The 22,469-nt window shown below is 41.7% G+C and overlaps 2 protein-coding genes across 6 annotated transcripts in view; one reads left to right on the top strand and one right to left on the bottom strand.

The window, feature by feature from the left end:
- The window catches only part of ARHGAP17 (Rho GTPase activating protein 17), a 38,791-nt gene extending 35,218 nt beyond the window's left edge, over positions 1 to 3,573 (bottom strand). For all 4 annotated transcript variants that reach the window (XM_065732726.1, XM_065732729.1, XM_065732727.1 and 1 more), the window contains exon 1: positions 3,447 to 3,573. In XM_065732726.1, the coding sequence (XP_065588798.1) occupies positions 3,447 to 3,499 (53 nt within the window). In that variant the 5' untranslated portion in view covers positions 3,500 to 3,573. The remainder of the gene's footprint in view (positions 1 to 3,446) is intronic.
- Positions 3,574 to 3,887: 314 nt separating this feature from the next.
- On the top strand, positions 3,888 to 21,931 carry LCMT1 (leucine carboxyl methyltransferase 1). 2 transcript variants are annotated; one of them, XM_065732692.1, is made up of 11 exons: positions 3,888 to 3,992; positions 4,951 to 5,042; positions 6,354 to 6,475; positions 7,405 to 7,481; positions 8,084 to 8,145; positions 15,317 to 15,419; positions 16,794 to 16,914; positions 17,631 to 17,732; positions 18,199 to 18,290; positions 19,957 to 20,054; positions 21,491 to 21,931. In XM_065732692.1, the coding sequence occupies exons 1-11, from the start codon at positions 3,895 to 3,897 to the stop codon at positions 21,511 to 21,513; spliced, it is 990 nt and encodes a 329-aa protein (XP_065588764.1). In that variant the 5' UTR covers positions 3,888 to 3,894; the 3' UTR covers positions 21,514 to 21,931. The 2 variants fall into 2 exon arrangements, with proteins under 2 accessions (XP_065588764.1, XP_065588765.1); XM_065732693.1 differs by lacking the exons at positions 3,888 to 3,992; positions 4,951 to 5,042 and adding an exon at positions 5,167 to 5,310.
- The last annotated feature ends 538 nt before the right edge of the window (positions 21,932 to 22,469 follow it).

Genomic DNA, 22,469 nt, shown 5'->3' with positions numbered 1-22,469 from the left:
CTGCAACACTTACAGATAATTTGTCAAATAAAAGAAATAAAATGCTCAATGGTAGATTGAATCCTTCTTTTGTTTAAGGCATGCAACAACATCCTCAAGATAATTGCTCTTGTCTTTAACACTGCATCTACTAATTATCTTGGAATCCTGCTCCACTCAGATAACCCCTCTTCAATTAGTTTCTTTGGTACTTCCATAATGCTACAGAATTCTACCCATGCAGGCTCACAGGCTTCCCATAAATGCCATTCCTCTGCTCTTGAGGAATGCTAGACCATCTCTTACTCCTTATTCCTCACATTGAGGCATTACCTCTCTGATATCAAGTCAGGTATTTGTGGTACGGCTGTGTGCCTTCAGAAGCTGACCATAAGAAAGGATGCACCACTCATACACATGACAAGCTCAATGGAACAAGCACATCACTATTCTAGAGTTAAATGTGCCTCCATTAGGGAGAATGAAACCATGTGGTAAAGACAACACTGATGCACAGCTGAGGTTTGCTATCTCTCAGTAACATGACTGCTCTCCTTAACCCCAGTTTTGGAGACAAAGAGCTCAATGATTGAGAAGAGCAGAATACACCTCTAATACAACACCACAAAAATCCAAGCCAAAGATTGCCCTGCAAAAGCAGGGGATAACACAGAAGGGCAGATGTCAAAAACAAGGCAAATAGTAGCAGGTGTTCTGCACAAGGCCCTTCAGTGCCACAGGTGAGCCAGCAAGAGGATGTGACCAGCTGGCCCTGACAGTGAGCTGCTGCAGTACCAACACCTCTTACAAAAATCCAGCACACCTGAAGCCAGTTTAGTTTGATTCAACCATTCCTGAGCAAAAACCACAGGCAGAAAGCAATGCAATTTTGCTTTCAGTGTTAAAAAAATGGAAGTGGTTCACCTCTTGTTCGTGGCTCTGAGCACCAGAAGCACCTTTACCTCTGCTAACATTACAACAGCCATCATCATTCAGTAGCATCTTGCAGGCATCTCCCATGAGTCCTTCCATGCTTATCAAACACACACAGTGCACCACTGCCATAAATTGGAAAACACATCCCTGTAAGCAAAACCAATTACGAGCCTGTCACTGCTAAAAGATATTACTTTGGGAAATGAAATAAGACCCTGGTGACTTCTGAATTCCTGATTAGTACAAGCAATGGAAGGAGGATTGCATGTTAAGTATTTACCACAGAATTTCAACAGCACAATACCACTTGAAACAAAATGGTTTTCAATATAACTATTATTAAAGCTGTAGGTTAACATTTTGCCCACTGCTTGCTCTAATTATGCTCAATTTCTTGATTCAGTGTCACACAGCTGAGACATTTCCTTTGCTTCCACCACTGCCTGCAAACATTTCCACAAATCGAAATCTTCACTCAACCGTGTACTTTGACAGGCCTTGAAAGCAGCTCCTGCTTCAAGTACTGTCTGGATCCAAGTGAACACCTAATGCAAGTGACTCATTTCTACAACAGTTTATCTTGAAAGTTAGATATGAGCACCGTAATAAGCCAAAAATGTAAAGATAAATAGGGTTAATAGAAAAGTTGTACTTGGCTCTGCACATGAAGGAAGAGACAGCAATCTGGGAAGCACACCAGTTTTCACTGTTTCCATTTTTATAGCTCCCATACAAACAGGTGATCACACTGGCAAAACCCAACATTAATCTCTCAATTTCTGTTTCTTTCCCTCCTACCCCCAAACCACGCCCATAAACAAAGCCTCCTGGGTTTCACTGGAATTAACACAGATTTGCAGAGACGAAAGTATTTCGGCTACATAAGCATTTTTCTTTAACTTGGAAAGACTTGTTTGTTGCTGACCTGAATGTTTGTAAGAAGTCCCCTAAGATCATGGCAAACAAACCCTAAAATGAGCAATCTGGTCCATTCAAAGCATTTGCAAACATATGACCATAATTCACATGCAAAAGAGGCAAAAAGCACTGGTCAAAACTTTATGATCATCCTCACTCTTCAGAGTCTTCTCACTTCTATTTAATTAAAACTTATGCTTTGGGGTATCCATACCATTAGCTGAACACTCCTAAAACATTTTAATAAAAACCACTTACTAAGAAGATAGACCCAGTAAGAATGTGCTTGGATTTAATACCAACAGGAAAAAGAGAAATAGAGTTTAAACTCTTAACTTTTAAGCTTAAGCTCTCTAACGCTTAACATGAAGCTGATAAAAACAAATGGGTCAGGGTCAGTAGGAATGGCTTTTAAAGAAAAGCAATTACAGATGCCCCTTTGTGTTTCAATGAAAGCAGGACACCTCGCTGTTGGAGCAGAGAATAACGTGCAGCAGCACCTGGCACAGACCCGAGCAGTGATCGCACAGCCACACCCTGAGAACCAGCAGAGAAACAACAGGCAGCCACAGCCACACCACGGGGCTGCAGGGTGTCTGCTGTCTTCAGCACAGTCCTGACAGAGGGGAGAGCTGCTGCTCTCAACCTGCATGTAGCAATGCACCACGTCTTAAGAGTTAATCCTTATTTCCCCCCACTGCTGAAAAGCAGCTTGAGATGTTCGACCCACTCAGCGCACAAAGATTAGAGAAATTCCATTTGGAGCTGTAACCCAACACGTACAAACTCAAGCATCATTCCAATTACAAGAGAAAAAAGTCTACTCCATGGAGAAATTACTGTGTGAAATAGGAATGAAAGAACACAGAAGATTGGTTTAGGAGTTACGCTCTCTTTAATAGAGAAACAAGCACCTATTAAAGTCCACTCCTTCACTATTACTAGCTGACACACTTGACTTTGATATAAAGCAGGCCCCAAAGAAAATAAACGCTGCATTAAATGAGTTACTGTAGCAGAACCCACGGAAGTATAAACTCGGGTCTTTTGAAAGTGTAAACTTTCAGATTAAGCTTTCATTAAAAGCTGAGAACAGTCTCCGAGGTTGAAATACGTAGTGAGTACCCTGAGAGCAGTGTAACCCCATCTGCCGTCCTGCCCCAGCTGCCCCGGCCGCGCTCAGCGAGCACTGCGTGTGGGTGTGTTCCCACAGAACCGGGCCGAAGGCCCTCCAGGCCCAGACACCCCGATCGCACACGGCTTTATTTCAGTCACAGAACGCACACCCTGCAGTCTTCTCAAGAGTGAAAAAGCAACGGAGCTGAAAAAAGCTGAACCACACGCGGCAACAAAGGAAATGAAAGTCACGAACGAAAGCAGACAAGGCGACTGGCACAGCCCCCCAGGGCCAGCAGCTGCCGGGGGTCTGCCTCATTCCTAACGAAGCTCTGCGAGGTGGGGCCTGCTAATTATTTTAATTTCGACCGGGATCGGACCACCCCCTCGCGCTCTCCTGGCTTCCCTCAGAGCCCACCGCAGCCGCCCTCCCCAAAAGGCCTCCAGAGGCTGAACACGAGCACGCTCCCCACGAGCGCGGGGACCCAGCCGCCCACCTGCCGACGGTCTGGTTGGCCAGCTGCTTCATGCGGTTGAATTGCTTCTTCATGGCGGCGGCCGCGCCCCGGCCTCCCGCCGGGCTCCCGCTGCCTGAGCTCCGCTGCCGCCCCGGCTCTGCCTCCGCCCCGCTCGCGGCCCCACCGCCTTGCCCCACCCACCGGAACTCGACGCCACTTCCGGCCCTACCCAGAAACCCGGATGATCAAACTGAGAAACTGCTTCTCCCGTCGTACTTTGCGATACGCTGCCGCTTCCTGGGCGGGGCCTCGCAGACCTCGCGGTTCCATTGGCTGCTGTGGGAATTGGCGAGGTCGTGAGCCAATCGTGGAGGCGCATCGCCGAGCTCCGGCACGCCGCCTTCGGACGGTCGCCCAATCGGGAGCGGTGGGGGGTGTGCCGCTGGGTGGTGGCGGCAGCGGCGGGCAGGTGAACCTCGCGCCCTCCATGGCGGCTGCCGCTCGCGATCAGTTGCCCTCTGCCAGCCTAGACGAGGCGGATGAGGCGGTCCGGGGTACGTGCGAGGACGCATCTGTCTGCAAACGGTAACAGCTGAGGGGTGGGGGTGGCGGGGCGGGGCGGGGAAATCCTCGCAGTGAGATGAGGGCCTGCCCGGTGCTGGCTGTGTGAGAGCTGCGGGGTCGGGAGGGAAAGGGGATTGGGGAATGTTCAGGGCTGTGGTCTGAGCGGGCAGGTGCTGACTGCTGGGCCACTATTGTCAGTGGTTGCCATTAGTTCCCAACCCTGACCTGTTTTCAGGTTAGAACCTGTTTGTAAGGCATCACCAGCGATAATTAGGGCTATCGATGATTAGAGCTGGCCTTACAGCAAGAACCTATAACGTTGCCAATGTGCAAAACTCAGAACAAACGTCTCTCTTTGATGAGAGTACATTGTTTTGTTTATTCTAGAAGATGTGTGCAGGGGCTGATGGGGTTGTTGCCCTATTATGTGCTGTCATGAGTTTAATTTCAGGTGTTGCTGGTACTTAATTATTTCTTTTGGTGCTGCTGTAATGCCAGGGAGTGGTGTTGGAGAGTTAACCTGTTTGGCTCTGAGGTCAGGAAGCTGTGTTTGAACAGTACAGTGTTGTCTGTGTCAAAGTGACATATAGAAGCTCAGGAATAAATGTAAACAGTTTGCAGTGTTAACAGCATTCAGAAGTTTTCTATACAGATTAGGGGACTTTTTAAACACGTTCTTTTTCCCTGCATTCTCCAGGAGGAAGTATTTGGAATTGGGACATTTGCTTGTGTAAGTTCATCACATAGTGCAAAGGCCATTGTAAAGATATTTGTGTAATGCAGGTACAGCCAGAATTTTTAACCAGGCATCCTGTACTTCCTATTGAAATACTTCCACACACTTAGCAGATTTCTTAAACCTTGTCTGTGTGTAGCCATGCAGGTCAGTGAGTTGTCTTTGTAGCTTATTTATCTTTTGAATTATACCTTTGTGGCTTTAATTCATAACTCTCTTAATTTTTCTTCTCCCACTGGGTAGGTTTGCTGTAAGCATCGGCTACTGGAAGGACCCTTACATCCAGTATTTTGTGAGGCAAGCCAAAGAAAGAAAAGCACCTGAAATCAACAGAGGCAAGTCAGCAAATAAGTGTGGAATGAAGACAGTACAAACATATTCTTAAGTGACGTTTATAGTGGAAATACTAAGTCATGCCCTGAAACACTGAGCACCTGGTGGGAAGGCAGGGCCAACCCAGGGGAGCTCAGCTGTATGCAGTGTACCTGAGTGACTGGAAGTGGTGGAGCCAGGATCCACCCCTTCCCAGACCTTATGTAAGGGTTGGTAGTAGAGACAAGGGCATCTTGCTGGAGATCCCTGTGTACCTGAGGCCTTCCAAGGGTAAGCAGCTTTTTTCCTTTGTTTTTGTGTCCACGACTGCTACATTTGAGCATGTTCTCAATTGCTGTAGCCTAGGACTTTGCTACTACACTGTCATTGCTGTGCTTTTCATCACATTATAGCACTATACTCGGTGAGCCAGTTAGGAGAGCTATTGACTACTGGCCCATGAAGGAACATGAACTTCAACCATTAATCAATGATCAGTTGCTTTGTATTTTGTCAATTTAAATCTTGATGAGCAAATTATACAAGTATTGCAGTGTACTGGATCACCATAATGGAAAGGGCTTACCTTTAATCTGCTCAATCATTGGCCATGCAGTGAAGGTGTGGAGTGTAGCAGAAATGCAAGTCACAGCCTGAAGCTGTGATTGAGCACCTGGTGGGAAGCAGGGCTAACCCAGGGAAGCTCAGGTGCATGCAGTGCACCTGATTGACCAGAAGGGGTGGAACCAGGATCCATGCCTTCCCAGACCTCATTTAAGGGTTGGTAGTAGAGACAGGTATCTTGCTGGAGGTCTCTGTGTACCTGAGACAGTCCGAGGGTAAGCAGATTCTTTTGTTTCTGTATCCACAACTGCTGCACTTGAGCATATCTTCACTTGCTGCAGTCTAGGATATAAAAGAGGGAGGCATATGCCCTTCATAATAAAGTTACACACTGTATCTGACCTTCTGAATGGTTTTTCTTATTATCAAAGCTATTATCCTTTGCTTTTGATTTTCTGAGTAGAGTATCCCTTTAACTTGGTTAATGTGCAGTACCCTGTACAAAGATATCAAAATCATTGATTTGAATGTGGACAGCAGGTTATGTCAGCTCTGGCCTCTGCAAGAGTTCAGTTTGTTCAACAGCTTGAATTAATTTGGTCTAAAAATAATATTCCTTATAATGTGTCATTGAGTGTACTTCTTTCTAAGAAGTATATTTTTTAAGTAGATAAAAAGTTTCCAAAATTGCCGAAAAATGATTGTTAAATATCTGGTGTTATATTAAAATAAGTAATTAAAAATATAGCCTTTTTTTTCTTTGTTAATAGGCTATTATGCTCGTGTTCAGGGGGTTGGTTATCTGCTTGAGGCTTTTCTAAAGAAGACAGAATGCAATTGTCAGATTGTTAATCTTGGTGCTGGCATGGATACCTTATTCTGGAGATTAAAGGTAAGTGATAGCTGAGAGTAATGAACTCAGCTGAAGACAGAGATCTGTGTGGATGTTTGAAGCCTTCTTCTGTGATGGCTTATCAGTGCTGCATTCTGTAGTGCAACGTGGAGGTGTGCTGTGAGGCTGTGTACTTCAGCAGACTGCCCAGGCTGGTTTGCCTTATTCTCAGTTGGCTTAAATTTAAACTACAGTGTGTGAGGAGAGGACTTTTGTACCAACTTTCCCCAAAAAGCATTTAACATGAAGCTGACCTCTAGTGGACTTTTGGAAATTTCGTGGGTTTTTTTCAGGAACTTCCTCTTTAAGTCTAGGTTTTCACTATCCTTGATTTCTATTAGCGCACAAAGAGGTTATTGAGGTACAGAGTTGTGCATGCTCTGAATTATGTGTATTTATATAAATGTGAGATTGTATACACAAGTACTATGTATCTACATGTATTTATGTTTACAATAATTCATGTGATTCTTTGTATGCTATGTGATAGTATTCACAGTATTCAGATACTGTGTAATCATACTTCGTTACATATCTAAATTTGGATTTGTGAAGAAGCTAGAAGGTACCATTGCATTCTGCATGGTCACAAATCTTTGTTACCCTCTGAAGAAGGGAAAAGTTCTTCCTGAGATGCAGGGTTTTCTTCTGACCTGCATTTCTGTGTAAACCATGCCGATCTGAAGTTGTATTATAGTTAAGACATTCTAGACACTAGAGAGTTATATACATATAAAGTGTTAAATATTTTGCTTGATTCTTAGAGAACATTTTAATGACTTTCAACTTTTATATTTTTAAGTTGTGTTTTTAAGTATACTGTTGTTACCAGTGCCAATGTAAACCGAAATGAAACTGCTTGGGACTTAAGGCTATATCCTCCTGTCATGTGGATATCCCTAATTCTATCATCTTACTCCAATTCTCAGGATGAAAATCTTCTCCCCAGAAAATATTTTGAAGTGGATTTTCCAATGATAGTTGCAAGAAAAATACATAATATAAAGTAAGTGTAATGTTCATGTTAACCTGTGTAGATCTGGATGTAATTCAGCAAAATGTAATGAGTGACAAGTTATGAATTTTTATTATTTTGTCCCTCTTCAGAGGAGATCTTCACGCTCTAGGATTTAGAATAAAGGTTTGATTATGCAGGCCAAGTCTTAAGTGAAATTATTCTGCCACTGTTTCAATTTGAAGAAGTCACTCTGCGAAAACTGTAGGAAGGAAAACCAACTTAATTCTTAATTGTCTAAAATAAAGTATACAGAACAAGTCTCAGGATGCTTAGGGGCAATTAAGTCTCGTCCCTACTGGATTCAGTAAGAAATGTTCAGATTTGCATGTCAAATTAGAGGGGTTAGCTGATACAATACTTGAATATTATTTGGCTGAGTAAACTAAGATTTATGGAGAATACTTTAAGAGAGTGTCTGAATTTGTCTTCAAGGTGCCTCAGATGTCTAATCTGCAAACATTTTTTCTTGCCAGTAGAGGGCAGAGGTATTCTCTTGTCTTTTTCGCATGTGTTAAAAAAAATTTTTTTTTTGGAAGCACATAGTTAAACAAGCCTAACTGCTCAGAGCTGCTTCTTCCTTCTTCCTACAGATCAAAACCTCCCCTGTCAAAACCAATTATAGAAACCCATTCAGGGGACTCTCTTCTAATAGGTGAGTCATCTTTAAAATAAGTCAGCAATGTACTGCAGCACTTTTAAAACTTTTCTGATCACTTTGTTCTGATATGTGGGCAGGCATTTAATGTTTGAAATGCTGTTTGGACAGAGAATGGGGAGGGAAAAGAAGCTTATTCTCTTACAGAATCATGCCCATTTGCTCTGTGTCATGTTAGAAATGTCGTCTTTTGAAAAGGCTTTTTTTCTGCCAGAAAGTTTTTTTTTCCTCTCTTGTGTGTAGCTTAACTTATGTTTCACTCTCTGTCACAGAAAAGAGAGAGTGTTACTGATAGTCATATATGCTTGATTAAAATATGAATGCTTTCCTCTGTCTTCTTTCCATGTCAGTAAGAGTACAAGTCTTTACATTTGGTGGAGTCTTCGCAGAAGTAATACAATTTACAAGGTTAGTTCTTAGGAGCCAGTGCTGCTTGTTGTATTTCAGTATTTTAAAAGAGGATATTAGACTCAAATGATATTATGGGCTCATATGGTTTAGCTTACAGACTTGTAGTTTTGTGTCTAGAGCATAATTAAAAAATTTCTTTCCTTATGGGGGAAAAAATAGATTATTTCGAGTAACCTTTGTGGTGCCCAAACTGCAGGTACTGCTCTGTATTAGTTTCTTCTGGACTGTTTAGGAGGAAGAGTAGTTATTTGCATCTACGGTGTTGACTAATTTGTGTTAGGAAGTGTGATTGTGAAACAGGTTGTGAATTTCCTGGTGCGGTTAAATCTGCACGTGATTTTGTAAGCACCATCCTAGCTGAGGGTCTGGAAGTCCTGAAAGGGCCTTCAAGAGAGTGAGATGTGCTTATCCTGCTAGTAGCATAATGTGAGTACTCACTGTGTTTCAGTGGGATACTCTGTAATTGCATGATACAATGAGATATACTGCCTAAGCACTCCTGAAAATGCACTAGTAGGAGGTCAACCAGAATGGTTTGATAGTATTTGTGTAATTGAATAGCTCTGTAGATATGTCCAGTACAGCAAAGCAATTGTGAAGCTACCAAGTTGCATGTATTGCAATCAAAAGCTACTGATTAACGTTTCATAGCAGTAAACTTCAATGAATGCATTGCTGCTGAGTCTGCTGAACTGGCTTTAAAGCTGTTCATCTTGTTCTTTCCCAGTGTTGGGTATTGAATGCCTTAGTGTAGGAATTTGTGTATCTAAGCTGGTGTGGGCTGTACCATGCTGAGACCTTTAGGTTGTAGGCCAGTGTCTGGGTTTTTGGAGGTGTTAGAAGTCTGCTGTTGCATGCAATAACCAGAGATAAGCTTGAGTGAAATCCCTGTGGGAACTTGTTAAGGATGTATCATGAAACTGCTTCACATGGAAATACCACCAGAAGAGGATGTAAAAGTAGACAAATCAAATAGTCAAATAATCTTACATGGCCCTGGAAACTTCTCACAGTTCTAAAGGAATTGAACAATGAAATAACTCAACTACTAGCTGATATGTACCTTCTCACTTTAAAATTGTCTTGGTACCTGAGAACTGGAAGGTTCAGAGACTCAAATGGGCTTCATTGGGCTCTGTGAGCCAAATCCAAGGGGCTACAAGCCAGTAGGACTGATGCCCCTGCTGGACAAATTAGTAAAAGCTCTAACAGACGGTCTTAGTGGAACCTGAGAATGATGTAATGCGTTGAGTAAGAGTTAATGTGGCTTTTGTGAAGTTATGCTTCACAAATCTATTGGAGTTAAGAAATGTAGTAGAGAATTAATAATGTGCTTGAATTTTAAAAATGCTTTTTATCATTTACTTACCAAACTTTGCCAGCAAAATTTTGTTGTTGTGGGAGGGGAAGGGAATGGTTATCTCTGAAGAGCTGGGGATGAAAGGTAGGCATATATGGTTAATTCTCATTGTAGAGGGGGGTAGAAATCTGTGGCAGATATTATTCAACACTAGGAAATGATTGAGAGAATGAAATGAATACGAAGTGGCAGCTTATTGGCAATACCAAACTCTTTTAGAGTGGTAAAAAAAACTGCAGAAAAATCTTGTGAAATTAGTGACTTGCTGATTAAACTCAACACAGTATAAAGTGATGCACACGGGTGGAAGAAGTGGTTTGTGCCTCACATGGAGATGGGAGGCTTCTGGTTGATCATTGCTACTGAAGTACAGGATGTACATGTAATGGTATGAAAGCATTGCTTCAGTAATGATTCAGAAATCCCAATTGAACATAAGAATTTTGAAAAAGGACAGAAAATGGATAGCAGTATTTGTAGTAGGTGCTTGCCTTCTTTTTGTCTCTTCCCTAAATAGCAGTTGCTGGTGTCTGTGGGAGGCAGGGTGCTGTGTGGGGTGGACGTTTGGTGCAACCTAATAGAGTTGTTAGAAGAACTCAGTGTTCTCAGAATGTCACCTGTCAGTGGTTGTAATGGGGCATAATGAAGCAGTGCTTCCAGACAGTGAAATGCTACTTATTGCTCAGCATTTTAGAATCTCAGATTTGGTTTATTGGGTTGGTTTTCCTCCCCCACCCCTTAAGTCAGGTCCACTCTACTGACTGTCTCCTGCGCACAAGGAGCAGTTTGTCTAATTGCTTTGGAATTTGTTTCTTGAGTTGCTGTAATATCCACTGAAGTGACTCTTCTCATCTTTTTTCCTTGCACAAAATGTTTTCATTGCATGGAAGTAGTGCTAACAGACAACATTCTTGGCTTCACAGTAACATTTGTTTTCTCCTTGTTCTTCAGACAAAGAAGTGGCAGCAAGGCTTGCAGTTCATGTATAGATATTTATGGCCTCTGCTCTATAACGCAACAAGATGACACTTGTCATTGAATAGCTCTGTCTTTTACAAGGGAATGTTCTATCTCCAGGGAGAAGCAGTGAATTTGTGCAGTAATATGACATTGCCACAGCTATGTCAGGTTAAATTGTTTCCAAAGTTCAGTGATGCTATCTGGTTTACAGTGCAGTCCTGAGTGTCAGGAAGCTCTACCTTTGTTGCCTTGTAGGTACAAATTATGCTTCAGTGAGCTATTACCTTTGTGTCACTCGTGCACTTTCTTATTTAGAGAACTCAGAATTCTTGTAGCAGAGGAAGTGCTGTGCTATGATGGTGTGATTTGTGCAACTGTGGCTGTAACTTTGAGCACTGCTGCTTCAGTGGACAAATTAAGGTAGGGAGTGAGTGTCTGATGGCCACCATAAAGCAGAGCATTTATTTACTGGTGACATGCTTCTGTGAGGGGAAGCTTTACTGCAGCGAGGTCATAAGGCAAATAGAAGCAAATCTTACTGACGTTCTGTGAGTGCAATGACATCTAAATTCCAGCCACTTGTATTGTTACTTCCATGCCAAAAGTCATGGGTATGATCAGATCAAAATGTTCTCTGTTGTATTTGTGCATATTTCTGTTATCTATACATGAGGCTTAGAGGAGCCTTTGGGTCAGTGAGGTGAGTTGGAGTCATGGTGTTGGTTTTCTTCCTCTCCTCCCTTCCCAGATGTTTCCTAAATGAAATCTGAATCTGGTATTTCTTACAGCTTACTTTCAGAAAAATGCAAGACAATCTGTGCACATCTGAGCATGTCGAATGTGAGCATCACAAAGAAAACAGTCAGATAGCTTCACGCTGTAGGAAAGAACAAGACCAATCAGTTTTGCTAGCAAAGCCATGATGTAATACTGGGAATGAGTACTTGGAATATGAGACTTTCCATGGATTCAGCCACCAAACACTGCTGGCTCTGCCTGCACTGGACAGCTGGCCTGAGTCATAGCGAGGTGGCCTTGTTTATTCAAAAACTGACGGGGATGTGCAGTTTGACACAGACAACATGAAAGTCAGCGACAGAAAGGGAACCCTTTCAGATGTAGTGTTTTGGTTCTGGGGACAACTTCTTCGCCAGGATGGCATGCACATGCACAGCATGCTCATTACAGGAAACCCTTCCCATTCTCATGTTGCTTTTCTTTGCACCTGGTTCTTGTGCTGATGTTCAAAAGAGTGAGATTATGGTAAGAAAAACAGTGGTTTCTTTTTTAAAGGCACAACAATTTGATTCAGTTAGAAGAAAAATTGTTTTTTTTTCTTACATGAAAATCAGTAGAGGTGATGTTCCTGTTGTACCAGGCTGAGGTTTTTTTTTTCAGCTGCTCTGCAGATAAGTATTTCACAGTATGTTTGCACTAGTGCTGCCTGTTCAGAATGACAGTATATTTCCAAATATTCATAATTAGAACATCAAACTATGCAGTGAAATAGGAATTGGTGCCAAAGACCATGAAGTAGGATCACATTGTTTTCTCGGGCACTTATGACTGTGCTTTGACTTCTGGCCTCCAGCTGGGAACAGTGGCAGTGCCAGCCATCATCAGCTGTCGTTGCCACCTCTGTGTGAAATGATGGAGCACCTGTCAGCCTGATTTTGTTGATGTGTTTTCCCTGGTTAGGTTTAATTTCTTCATCTCTTTGACTTGATTTTTTTCATGTCATGTCTAGGACGAAGGTAGGACAAATCTGATGAGGAATTTTAGAGGAGGCTTGTCTTAAACTTTCCTAAACTTTCTTTTCCTTTTGCCTCCTTTTTTTTTCCTTTATTTGAAAATTGTCTTGTGCAAACTGCAAGTTTCGTATTCTTCCATAAGATTTCTTCTGAGATAGAAGTATTGCTTGTAAATGTTGACATACATGAATATGGAGCTATTTAATGAGATGCTCGCAGATATGTTTCAAATGCACAACTTCTAGCAATTGTATCAGCTTTTGTATAATGTGTGTGCAGCTCTTCTTCAGTTTTCATGTGTGGTTGTGTTTGCCAACAGCCATCAATGGAGAGTTGAGGGAAGCTGGCAGGGAAACGTGTAGAGAAACAAGTACATTCTGTTTGAATGGGCCAGAGAGAAGCCAGGCAGCCCAGACACTGGAAATAGAAGTAAAGTGTCTGCTTTTGGAGTGAAAGGCTTTTGAGAAGAATCCATTCCTCATCAGCTTTCTTGGCCTTTTGAAAGTTTCTGCTGTAGGGAGTCCTGTGTGTTCTTGAAGACATTCCTGAGCACAGAGTATGCTTAGCTTTAAGGATTAAAGGATATTTCCCCTTAGCCAAATCACCTTTAAGGAAACCTGTTTGTATGTTTGTTTGTTTTTTTTCTTCCACTGTTGGTCTTTTATTTTATTTTTCCCTGTGGATAACTTGAAATTTGCAGGCTGTGGCTCGGTAGCTGTTATTTTACTTGTCCATACAGCTTTGCAGTGGGAAGTGACAATCTCATCCCCCCTCCTACCTTGCCAAGGTGTGACTGACACTGCATTTGCTTGTTATGTTTGAAGGCATGTTACAAACAGTGTCAGTAATTATGCTGAAGCTTGAGCAAGCATAAAGGACAGCTTTACCCTAGAATATGAGAGCTTTTGCTCTTTCCTGCTCATCGGTGATAGAAATTCTCGGTCCGATGTGGTGTGAGCAAAAGACACTTATTTCTGCCTCTGATGAAACATTGATGGTGCTTTCATTGTTAGAGAATCTGAAATTTTTTTGCAGTTTATTTTTGGTCATCGTTAATGTCCCTTATGCCCAGGTCAGTGAAGCTGGACAAGAAGATTGCATCAATTCTGTACTAATTGTGATGGCTGACGCTTAGTTTGCTGTGTCTCCAGGCAGCACACAAGTCACTATATAAGTACTTTCCTGTGTGTGGAGGGGCTTTTTTTGGTACCATTATCATGGCCTTGATATAATAACTTAAATAGAAGGGTGTGGGAAGCAGTAAAGCTATTACAGAACATGCACATGGAAGAAAGCCTTGACTGAAAATGTTGAATCACTTGCTGCACAACTTTTCCCCCTCCCCTGTAACTGTGCAGGAACTGTCTCGGTCCCTGTTCAGAAATGGTGCTGAAAAATGCCCTGTTGTGACTTGCAGGAGCCATTTTCAGAGCTGGTCACTTGAAAGCTAAATGGGAGGTAGTTCTTCTGGAGAGCTTGAAGTGGTGCTTAATGCATTTAATATTTTTTCCATCTTTTTATTTCCTGAAATGTAAAGCCTCCTTCATCCCCTCTCTTCAGCCACCTCGCCCTTCTTTCTGTTCACTCAGCTCTTGACATGTGTTCCTATGTCACCACTCAGGACTGTGTGTCTGCTGCAGGATCCCAGGAGCTGTGCCTGCACTGCAGATGAGCACTGACTGTCCATCACAAGCCTGCTCCAAGTTCTCACACTGTTCCCCCCCACCCGGTTTAGCTTTCTTATTTTACTGCTTGCTCTGATTGTCACATGCACACAGTAGGAGGGAAAAAATTATGTTCAGTTCTGCCCTCATGTCTTCATTCCAGTAGTACAGTTCTTGAGTTAAAGCATGAAAGAGCAATCTGTTACATTCCCACAGAACTTTACATCTTTAAGTGGGTTAGATACTGTACTTGTAAAATGTGTTCTGCGGGGTCTGGGCTTGTGTAGCTGAATCGATTGCAACTGATTGTCAGCAACAAGCACATCTCACTGTCAGTAATTCTATTGGACTCCTGACAGTTCTGCAGAGTGTCTTTGGGCTTTGGGATTTGTTCTTCCTTCACATGGGGAAGCAACTCTGGAAGCTGGCTGCCTGGGGTAAATATTTGCATCACAAACTGTCTGCATTTTGACTCCTCACACAATGCTATTGCTGCATCATGCAGGAGGCCTGAAATAACTCTTCTGGCCCCCAGATCTGTTTCTGATACCAGCCTGTGTTATATAGTTTTATGTATTGTTAATTTGTATAACTATCTCCAGTTAATTTTTGGAACGTTACTACTCTGGTTTTTCAGAAATTATCGAAGGATGTATGCATTAAAAGTACATTGAGTCATCAAAAAGAAAAACAAAAACCTTGCATTGAATCTTTGCACTCTTTCTTTCCTCTCTGCTTTCCTTGAAACCATGGTAACGGATAGGATAACCTGTCTGCATTGTCCTGGCTGCAGAGTACAGGTCTAGGTGTTCTGCCCAGCCTGTCGCTGATGTACAGAACCTGAAAGCCCCAATAGTCCCCCATGAGGGAAATTAATGCTTTTGAAAGAAGAGCTTGCAGTTAATTGCTAGGTAGAACAGACTGAATTTTGACTTTGTGTGTTCCTGCATATTTTTTTAATTTATAATTTCAGCACACCTCTTATTTGTAACTGTTGATCTCTGAAAATTCTGAACTTGCAGATTCTCACAGCCTAGACTCCAGCCGATACTCCATAGTGGGAGCAGATCTTCGCTTCTCATCTGATCTAGAGGAAAAGCTAAAGAAACACAAACTGGATGTACAGTAAGATTTTTTTATAAGGGTTTACAGAGCAGAGTGGTGAGTGCAAAGTCAGGCTTGGACATAGTGTCTGCATCCAGTTTCCACTGTGCTATTTCCATGGTTACCTTTTCCTGAGTCCTTTGAGCAGAAGACACTGCACAGACCTTCCTGCACCGTGTCTGAGCCAAGGCTGTGCTGCAGCTATGAGACTGCTGCTTCTGCAGTCTGTCCTGCAAACTGCTTTTTTGTCACTTGTGTATCAAAATGTTGTGAACTACTTTTTTCTTAAGAGCGAAGTCTTTTAATGCTGACTAATGGGAGTACCTCAATAAAAGTGAACATCTTCTATCACTGTTGTTTTGGGGTATGAGTCAGGATTTCTGGGAGCCCTAGCTGGTAAAACGAAGAATAATTTTGTCTGTATCAAATAACTTTGGAGGTTTGTCTTTGTAATCATTTTCTATTGCCTCATCTTAAAGCCTGTATTTTTCCCTAGACCTTTCAGTAAAGAAATTGATATGGAATCCTTTGAGAACTTAACTCTGGAAGCTAAAGTTTGACATTTTGCTGTTTGAGCATTAGGCTTCTAGAAGTGGTAGGATTTAAGTTTTTAAAGCAGATGATGGACGTACTTTTCAAATATAAGATATATAAATAGTGGCTATCTGGCTGGGTGGGAGAGAGCATATGGGAAAGCAGAATGCATCAAACTGCCATTTAAATCTTTACATTTTCATCTTCTGAAGTCCTTGTTTATATTGCTGCTCCTTGTGGAGTTTCTCCTGTTTCTAGCGACTCTTCTTTTTCCTGTTCATTCTATCAATTAAAAGAAAACTGTCTAATTCTGAGCAAAATTACTCATGCAGATGCCTATTTTGGTGGTACGTTGTTTTTTTGTGGATGGAGGGGGAAGAGACAAAGTGCAAAGTGTGGAATGCATTTTGTTAGATAATAGCACATGCTGCTCTTTTTACTTTATGTGGAACCAATTTCTCTAATTATAATTCTTAGAACTTTTTCTGTTTGTACTTTATTCCTAGTTTTACTAATCTCATAGAATAGCACAGGTTGTGTATGTGCAGGGTGTAGTTCTAGCCAAAATGAATTTTAATATGTGCTATGATTTGTGCCATCCCAGCTCAGAGGACACTTCTTCAGCACGTTGCACATCTGACTGAAAGGAGAGTGCTTCCCAACACCTCCGCTCTGGAACCAGGGGAGGCCCCTATAATTAATTTGTCAGCTGTCAGAAAACCCAATTCTAGTCAACTTAATGAAATGATTTCATTCATTCTTAAGTGTCAAGTAGAGTTCTGTCAAGAGTTTTGGGGGGCATGAATTACTTGCTAGTGATTTCGTTCTTTTGTTAGAAATAGTTCTTTTTTTTTTCCTAAGTTTGCCAACGCTTCTGGTGGCAGAGTGTGTGCTGGTTTACATGACTCCACAACAGTCTGCAAGTCTTCTAAAGTGGGCGTCGAGCACTTTTCCAGTGGCGATGTTTATAAATTATGAGCAGGTAAAACAAAAATGGCATTTTTTGAACTGCATTATTGGCATAAAAATTGCTCTCAGAAGTGGGAATTGTGCTTGTAGAGTAACAATAGGCCATATTCTTTTCTACAGGTTTTCTGAGGTTCTTTGGTAATGAGTTTTATCTTGTAGATCTGTTGTCTCATTGCAGTGAATATGTCTGTTCTGAAGGATGACTTACTGAACAATATTAAACCAAAGCAGCTAGGCTTAAACCTTATGTGGGTGAGATGTAGAATATTGGTTTAGATAAGTCAGTGGTAGATGAAGCTTTGTTGCATGTTGCCCATGAGTTTATAGTAATAGAGAACTGGTGGAGCAAAAATCATATCAGTGTCAACAGTGCTGAGAGAATCTAGGTGGCTCCAGAAGTTAGGAACGGGAGCTTCTATGTTATAAATCACTACTGGAGATCTAATGTGAGTCATAAACAGCTCACAGTGGAGTCAGATTTCGGTGCACAATTTCTGTGCCCATAAGAGAGGTAGCACTGCCATCATCAGAAAGGCACTTGATTTGTAAACATGATGTAGCTGAGGAGGGTGCGGCAGTGTGGAATGAGACCCAAAGAAAGAATGTAGATTTTAAATTAGCCTGTACATTTTATGACAGATAACCAGAGATTTTAACGAGTTACTGCTTTTCGCTGCGGTTACATTCTTTTCGGAAGGCAGAACACTTTTGTCTCATTCTCTACCTGAGGTGAACATGGCAGATCGGTTTGGACAGATCATGATTGAGAACCTGCAGAGACGGCAGTGTAACCTGGCTGGAGTGCAAGTCTGCAGATCCTTAGAATCTCAGGTAATAGGGCATGGAGCCCTAGGTATGTTTGAAATCAAAATTCATGTGTCTGAGAGTTCAGTGTGTGTACACTGTAAGGCTCAGCAGTGACTAAAGCAGGTTTGGGGTGAAATGGACTACTGGAAATGATCTACCTACTGGATGGTCTCTAAGGTTCCTTCCAACCTAAGCCATTCTGTGAAATCCTTTTCTGATCACGTTATGACAATTCCCTGCTGTTGATATTATGGTTGCTAGATACCACTTAGCTTCTGTAATTATACAAAAGCTGCAGTAGATCAGAGAACAGCTCCGTGTAGCCCACTGTCCTCCCTCAATAGAGATTATCAGCAAATGCTTAGAAAATAATATAACTGCTCTTCAAGTACCAGGTCAAGTAGATTCCCTACAAAATCCTTAACGGAAAGACGGTTTTCAGGTATCTCTTCCTCGTGCCCTCTGAACACTGTCCTTGTTTATTTCACAGAAGGAACGATTGCTGTTGAGTGGCTGGGAAAACGCACATGCCATTGATATGATGAAAGTGTACAGCTTTTTGCCACAGACTGATGTCAAAAGGTATTCCTAATAGCTTGCTTGCAGTCAGCAGCCATCTTCAAGCACCGTTTCCAAGGTTGCTCGTGACAGTTTGTAGGATGTGATCACCTTGTACATCAGAGAAGCTGTGTGTAGATGTTAGCTGTCATGGCAGAACATGTGCAAGCTTGAAGTTTCTGCAGAGCCTTAAGAATAATGCTTGGAGCAACATAAATTTACATACCTAAGGTGTTTCTTATGATGAACATTCAGCCTTTCACAGCACTAGATGAGTGGGACAGGGCCTTAAGATAGAGCAAGCATCCATTCTTCATGTTCTCAAGGTGGAGATGTGTGTGTTTGCTCCAGTCCTGTAGGCGTGCATAAAATTATTTACCATGTGTTACTTCTACTACAAGTTGGTGGAAAATGGCTGCTTTTGTTCTTCCCCTTTCTTCCTTGGCTGAGGATTTAGGTAATGAGCCACGGTAATTTAGTGCTAGGACCTATGTACAATGCAAGCAGAGTAAGAAAAAGGTGTGACTAACATTTATGTTAGTAACATTTCAGTTATATAGTATCAAGTGTGAATTGCTACAAGTAATTCATTAACTATAGCTTGAATTAGCTAAACAACTTCACATAAGGGGATTACTGAAACCATGAGTCTGGACAGGTGAGACTGAAAATATAGGTTGTTTAAATAGGAATGATGACTGTGGGTTTGTGCCATATGGCACTCCGGAAAGACATCATTTGTACTTTTTTTTGCAGTTTTTTGACTGTTAGATCAATTTAGCTCTTTCCACTTGTTCCAGATGCCAATAAATAGCTTATGTAAACGGTTCCTCACTATTAATATGAGGCGAATAATGCTTTCTATTTACAAAAATCTTTACCTACCGTTCTGCAGCACTTGCACTTCTGGAAGTGCATTAAGGAACCATCTCCCCTCAGCCTCACTTAATCCTCAGTAGCAGCCGTACAGAATTTCTACCATGACAAATAAATGCTCTTGATATTCATGTAATCTAAAGTGAGAGAGGAGTATGCCATATTAAACTTTTTAAAACAAGGACAGCTTGAGAGAAGTTCTCTCACTTGGGTGAAGTGGAAAACATTGGAAGATCTTACTTCAAGAATCTTTGGTAGGGACCATTTTAGGAAAAAAAAATCCTCACATTTTGAATGCACCATTTGGTTTGTGCTTTGTCATGAGCTCATGTGGGAGAGTTGTTAGGAACTGCACTGGTGTACCCATCACTCACCGAGACATGATATGGACTTATGATTGTCTGGAGAAAATACAATCTTCTGCTGTTAGCTGTAAATCGTTAGCTATAAATCTCCTTCCTTTAGGCTGCGCTATGTAAGTCCAGCAAGACCAGATGCATAGAGTGAAAAGGGTTAGAAGAGAAATACTGATATTCCTGAGAAATTATACTGAATAATCCTGAAGCATGAAATTCCTTTGAGTGGAAGTCAAAAGGAAGTTAAAAATATCTTGTAGATCACTTGTTTTGTACATTGGCAGCAAAGGTTAGGTGTGGTGGTATCATCATTGTGGACAAATATCTCTATTGATTCACTGTGAAGATAACTCAGCTTTGTTGAATTATAGCTTTCATTTTGTAAGAGTGAAAGTGCATACATTAAAAACTACATTGAGACTCCAGTGTAAATCACACGTTTTGTCTTGTTTCCACAGGATAGAAGAACTTGAATTCCTAGATGAAAAGGAACTCTTTGAACAGCTAATGCAGCACTACTGCATCTGCTGGGCCTCAAAAGACAGCAGTAATCTGGGTAATGTTCCCAAATGTTTAGCAAGTTGTGGCCCTTCACATTGAAAGTTTATATGGAAAGACTGGCACTATAGATGCATATAGTTACACAGTAGATGCATTCTGTAGCTGGAAAATGAGGTCAGTTTCTGTGTCAAGGCTGTGAACACTTCCCAGGTGGTGATGCGCGACTGTTTCTCCACAATCTTCTGGGGGATTTGTACAGGCATCTGAATGGCCCAACTGGAAGCCTGTCTGGAACAGGGGAGTTAGAGAGCACCTCTCCTGTGAAGATAAGCTGAGGGAGTTGGACTTATTTAGGCTGGAGAAGAGGAGGCTCTTGAGAGACCTCAGTGTGGCCTTCTAGTACTTGAAGGGAGCTTGCATACACCATCTGATAGCAATAAGAATAGGGGAAATGGATTTAAACTAAAAGAGGGGTGATTGGCATTAGATGTCCAGAAGAAATTTTTTACTCAAAGGGTGGTGGTGAGATTCTGCAGCAGGCTGCCCAGAAGTTGATACTCCATGTCTGGAGGCATTCAAGGCCAGGCTGGATGGGCCCTGGGCAGCCTGAGCAGGAGGGTGGCAGTACTGCCCATGGCAGGGGGTTGGAACTGGGTGATCTTTAAGATCCCTTTCAACCTAAGCTATTCTGTGATTTATTTTACACTGAAGGATGCCGTATGGGTTGCTTTAAATAACTGCTTTACACTATCAGTGCTAATTGAAAGGATTACAAATTGTATGTATGTAAAGTACCATATGGGCACATGGTATATAAAATCACGGTGTCTTGACAACATAAAAATACATTTCTGTTTCTTAGCCCAGGATTCTTCTGCACTGTCACCATTTACATCCATCTAAGGCTGAAGATTTCCATCCTGGGGGGGGGGAAAATCCTCTGAACTTAACTCTTCTTTTTGCTTTTAAAACTGTCTTCCCTGGAATTTATACTTTATAACATTATGTGTTGCTGAAGAAATAGTAAAATCAAAAGAATTGTAGTTTGAGTGTCTGCAGACGTTGATTTTCCAGAGCTTGAAAGACAATTCTGCTGCACTCATGTTTCTCCCTGGTTCTGTCTGCAGTGCCTGGGACTCCACTATTTCCAGAAAGCTGATCTGGCTGCCTGTTCACATCTTTTTCCTCTCCTTCTCTTCTCCTCCCTTGCTCTTGACAAAGCAATATTCAAGAACAATTTTTGTATTTCTCTCTTCCTCATCAAGTGTGAATAGATGAAATCTCTGGTGAAGTTGTGCATGTTTTTCAACCAAACTGAGCACTAAAACATGTGGTATAGCTGGTAAAGCTAGATCTACCAAATCTGTTGTATTTTTTCAATAGAAAAGGATGCTTTGAGATTATGGTGTCTTAACTATCTCAATAGTGAAATATGGATGATATAAGAGCTCTGTTTCTTTTCCCACACCTTCACCCTTTCTTTCCCTTCAGGTCTTGCAGACATCACCTTCTAGTGTACTTGCTCAAGGGAAGCCATGGGCCCAGAAGCCACAGCTGTTGAGACAAGATCACAGAAATGATGGGACTGTGCATGTGCTGAGTTCAGTCTGCTCATCTGTGTAAGCAGTGCCAGTGAAGAAAGTGCCTGGTGCTGCTGATGTTGGCTGTCCTGTTGGCTTTTGGTATTTGTTCTTCTTTTTTTCCCCCACTGTGAGCAACTGTTATGAAGCAAGACTCACCTCCCATTCCTGGATGTGCATATAATGACAGGCTTTTGTAAGATGACTGTAATTCCTGTTTAAAGGCTCACCTTCCTTAGTTTAAAATTGAGAGTGTTCTTGGATTATAATTTTCTCCTCTTTCATCTCCTTGTGGATGTATGAACTGTATTTGTGATAGAAAGCTGGAAAAATATTTGATCTGCAGTAGTGGATTTCTTTGCACTGTGTACAGCTGATTGTGAAAGTCAGTTTTCATTAAGGAGTGTCACCCTGTAAGCTTTCTCCAGGCTTTTACTGTTGCTACAAGGCTGTCACTATACTTGGTCTGTCCTTTATGTGGGAAGAGTGAAAGAAGGAAAGGGTCCATGATTAAAGCATGCTTTATTTAACTGGGAGAAGGGTTGGCAGTTCAGCATGGGGATGGTTGTGGTGAGGAAGAAAGTAAAAGATATTTGCACTCCTTCTGGCAGTATTTTTACACCAGTCTCTTTCTTTCCCCTTGAGAGAAATGAACAAAATCCACATCCTAACAAGAAAACCTAACCCCCTTCTTATTGTTTGGAATTGAATCCTGCAACCTTCTGATGAGAAAATAATAAATGTTTAATATTTATAATTTTCCTACTGTCTTATTTATTAGAAGTGACCTATTCATTTCTGTTTTAGTGACTGCATTTTTCTCTTTGGCAAACGCTTCAACAGGAGTATTTTATTAGAAGTAGCTGCAAGGGTAAGCAATGACTCCTGTA

Source organism: Cyrtonyx montezumae, unplaced genomic scaffold, assembly GCF_038088225.1.
Source record: "Cyrtonyx montezumae isolate F1298 unplaced genomic scaffold, pur_monq_1.0 scaffold_16, whole genome shotgun sequence".
Lineage (NCBI taxonomy): Eukaryota > Metazoa > Chordata > Aves > Galliformes > Odontophoridae > Cyrtonyx > Cyrtonyx montezumae.
The sequence above is the reverse complement of the archived record's forward strand: the minus strand, read 5'-3'. Positions and strand labels throughout refer to the sequence as shown.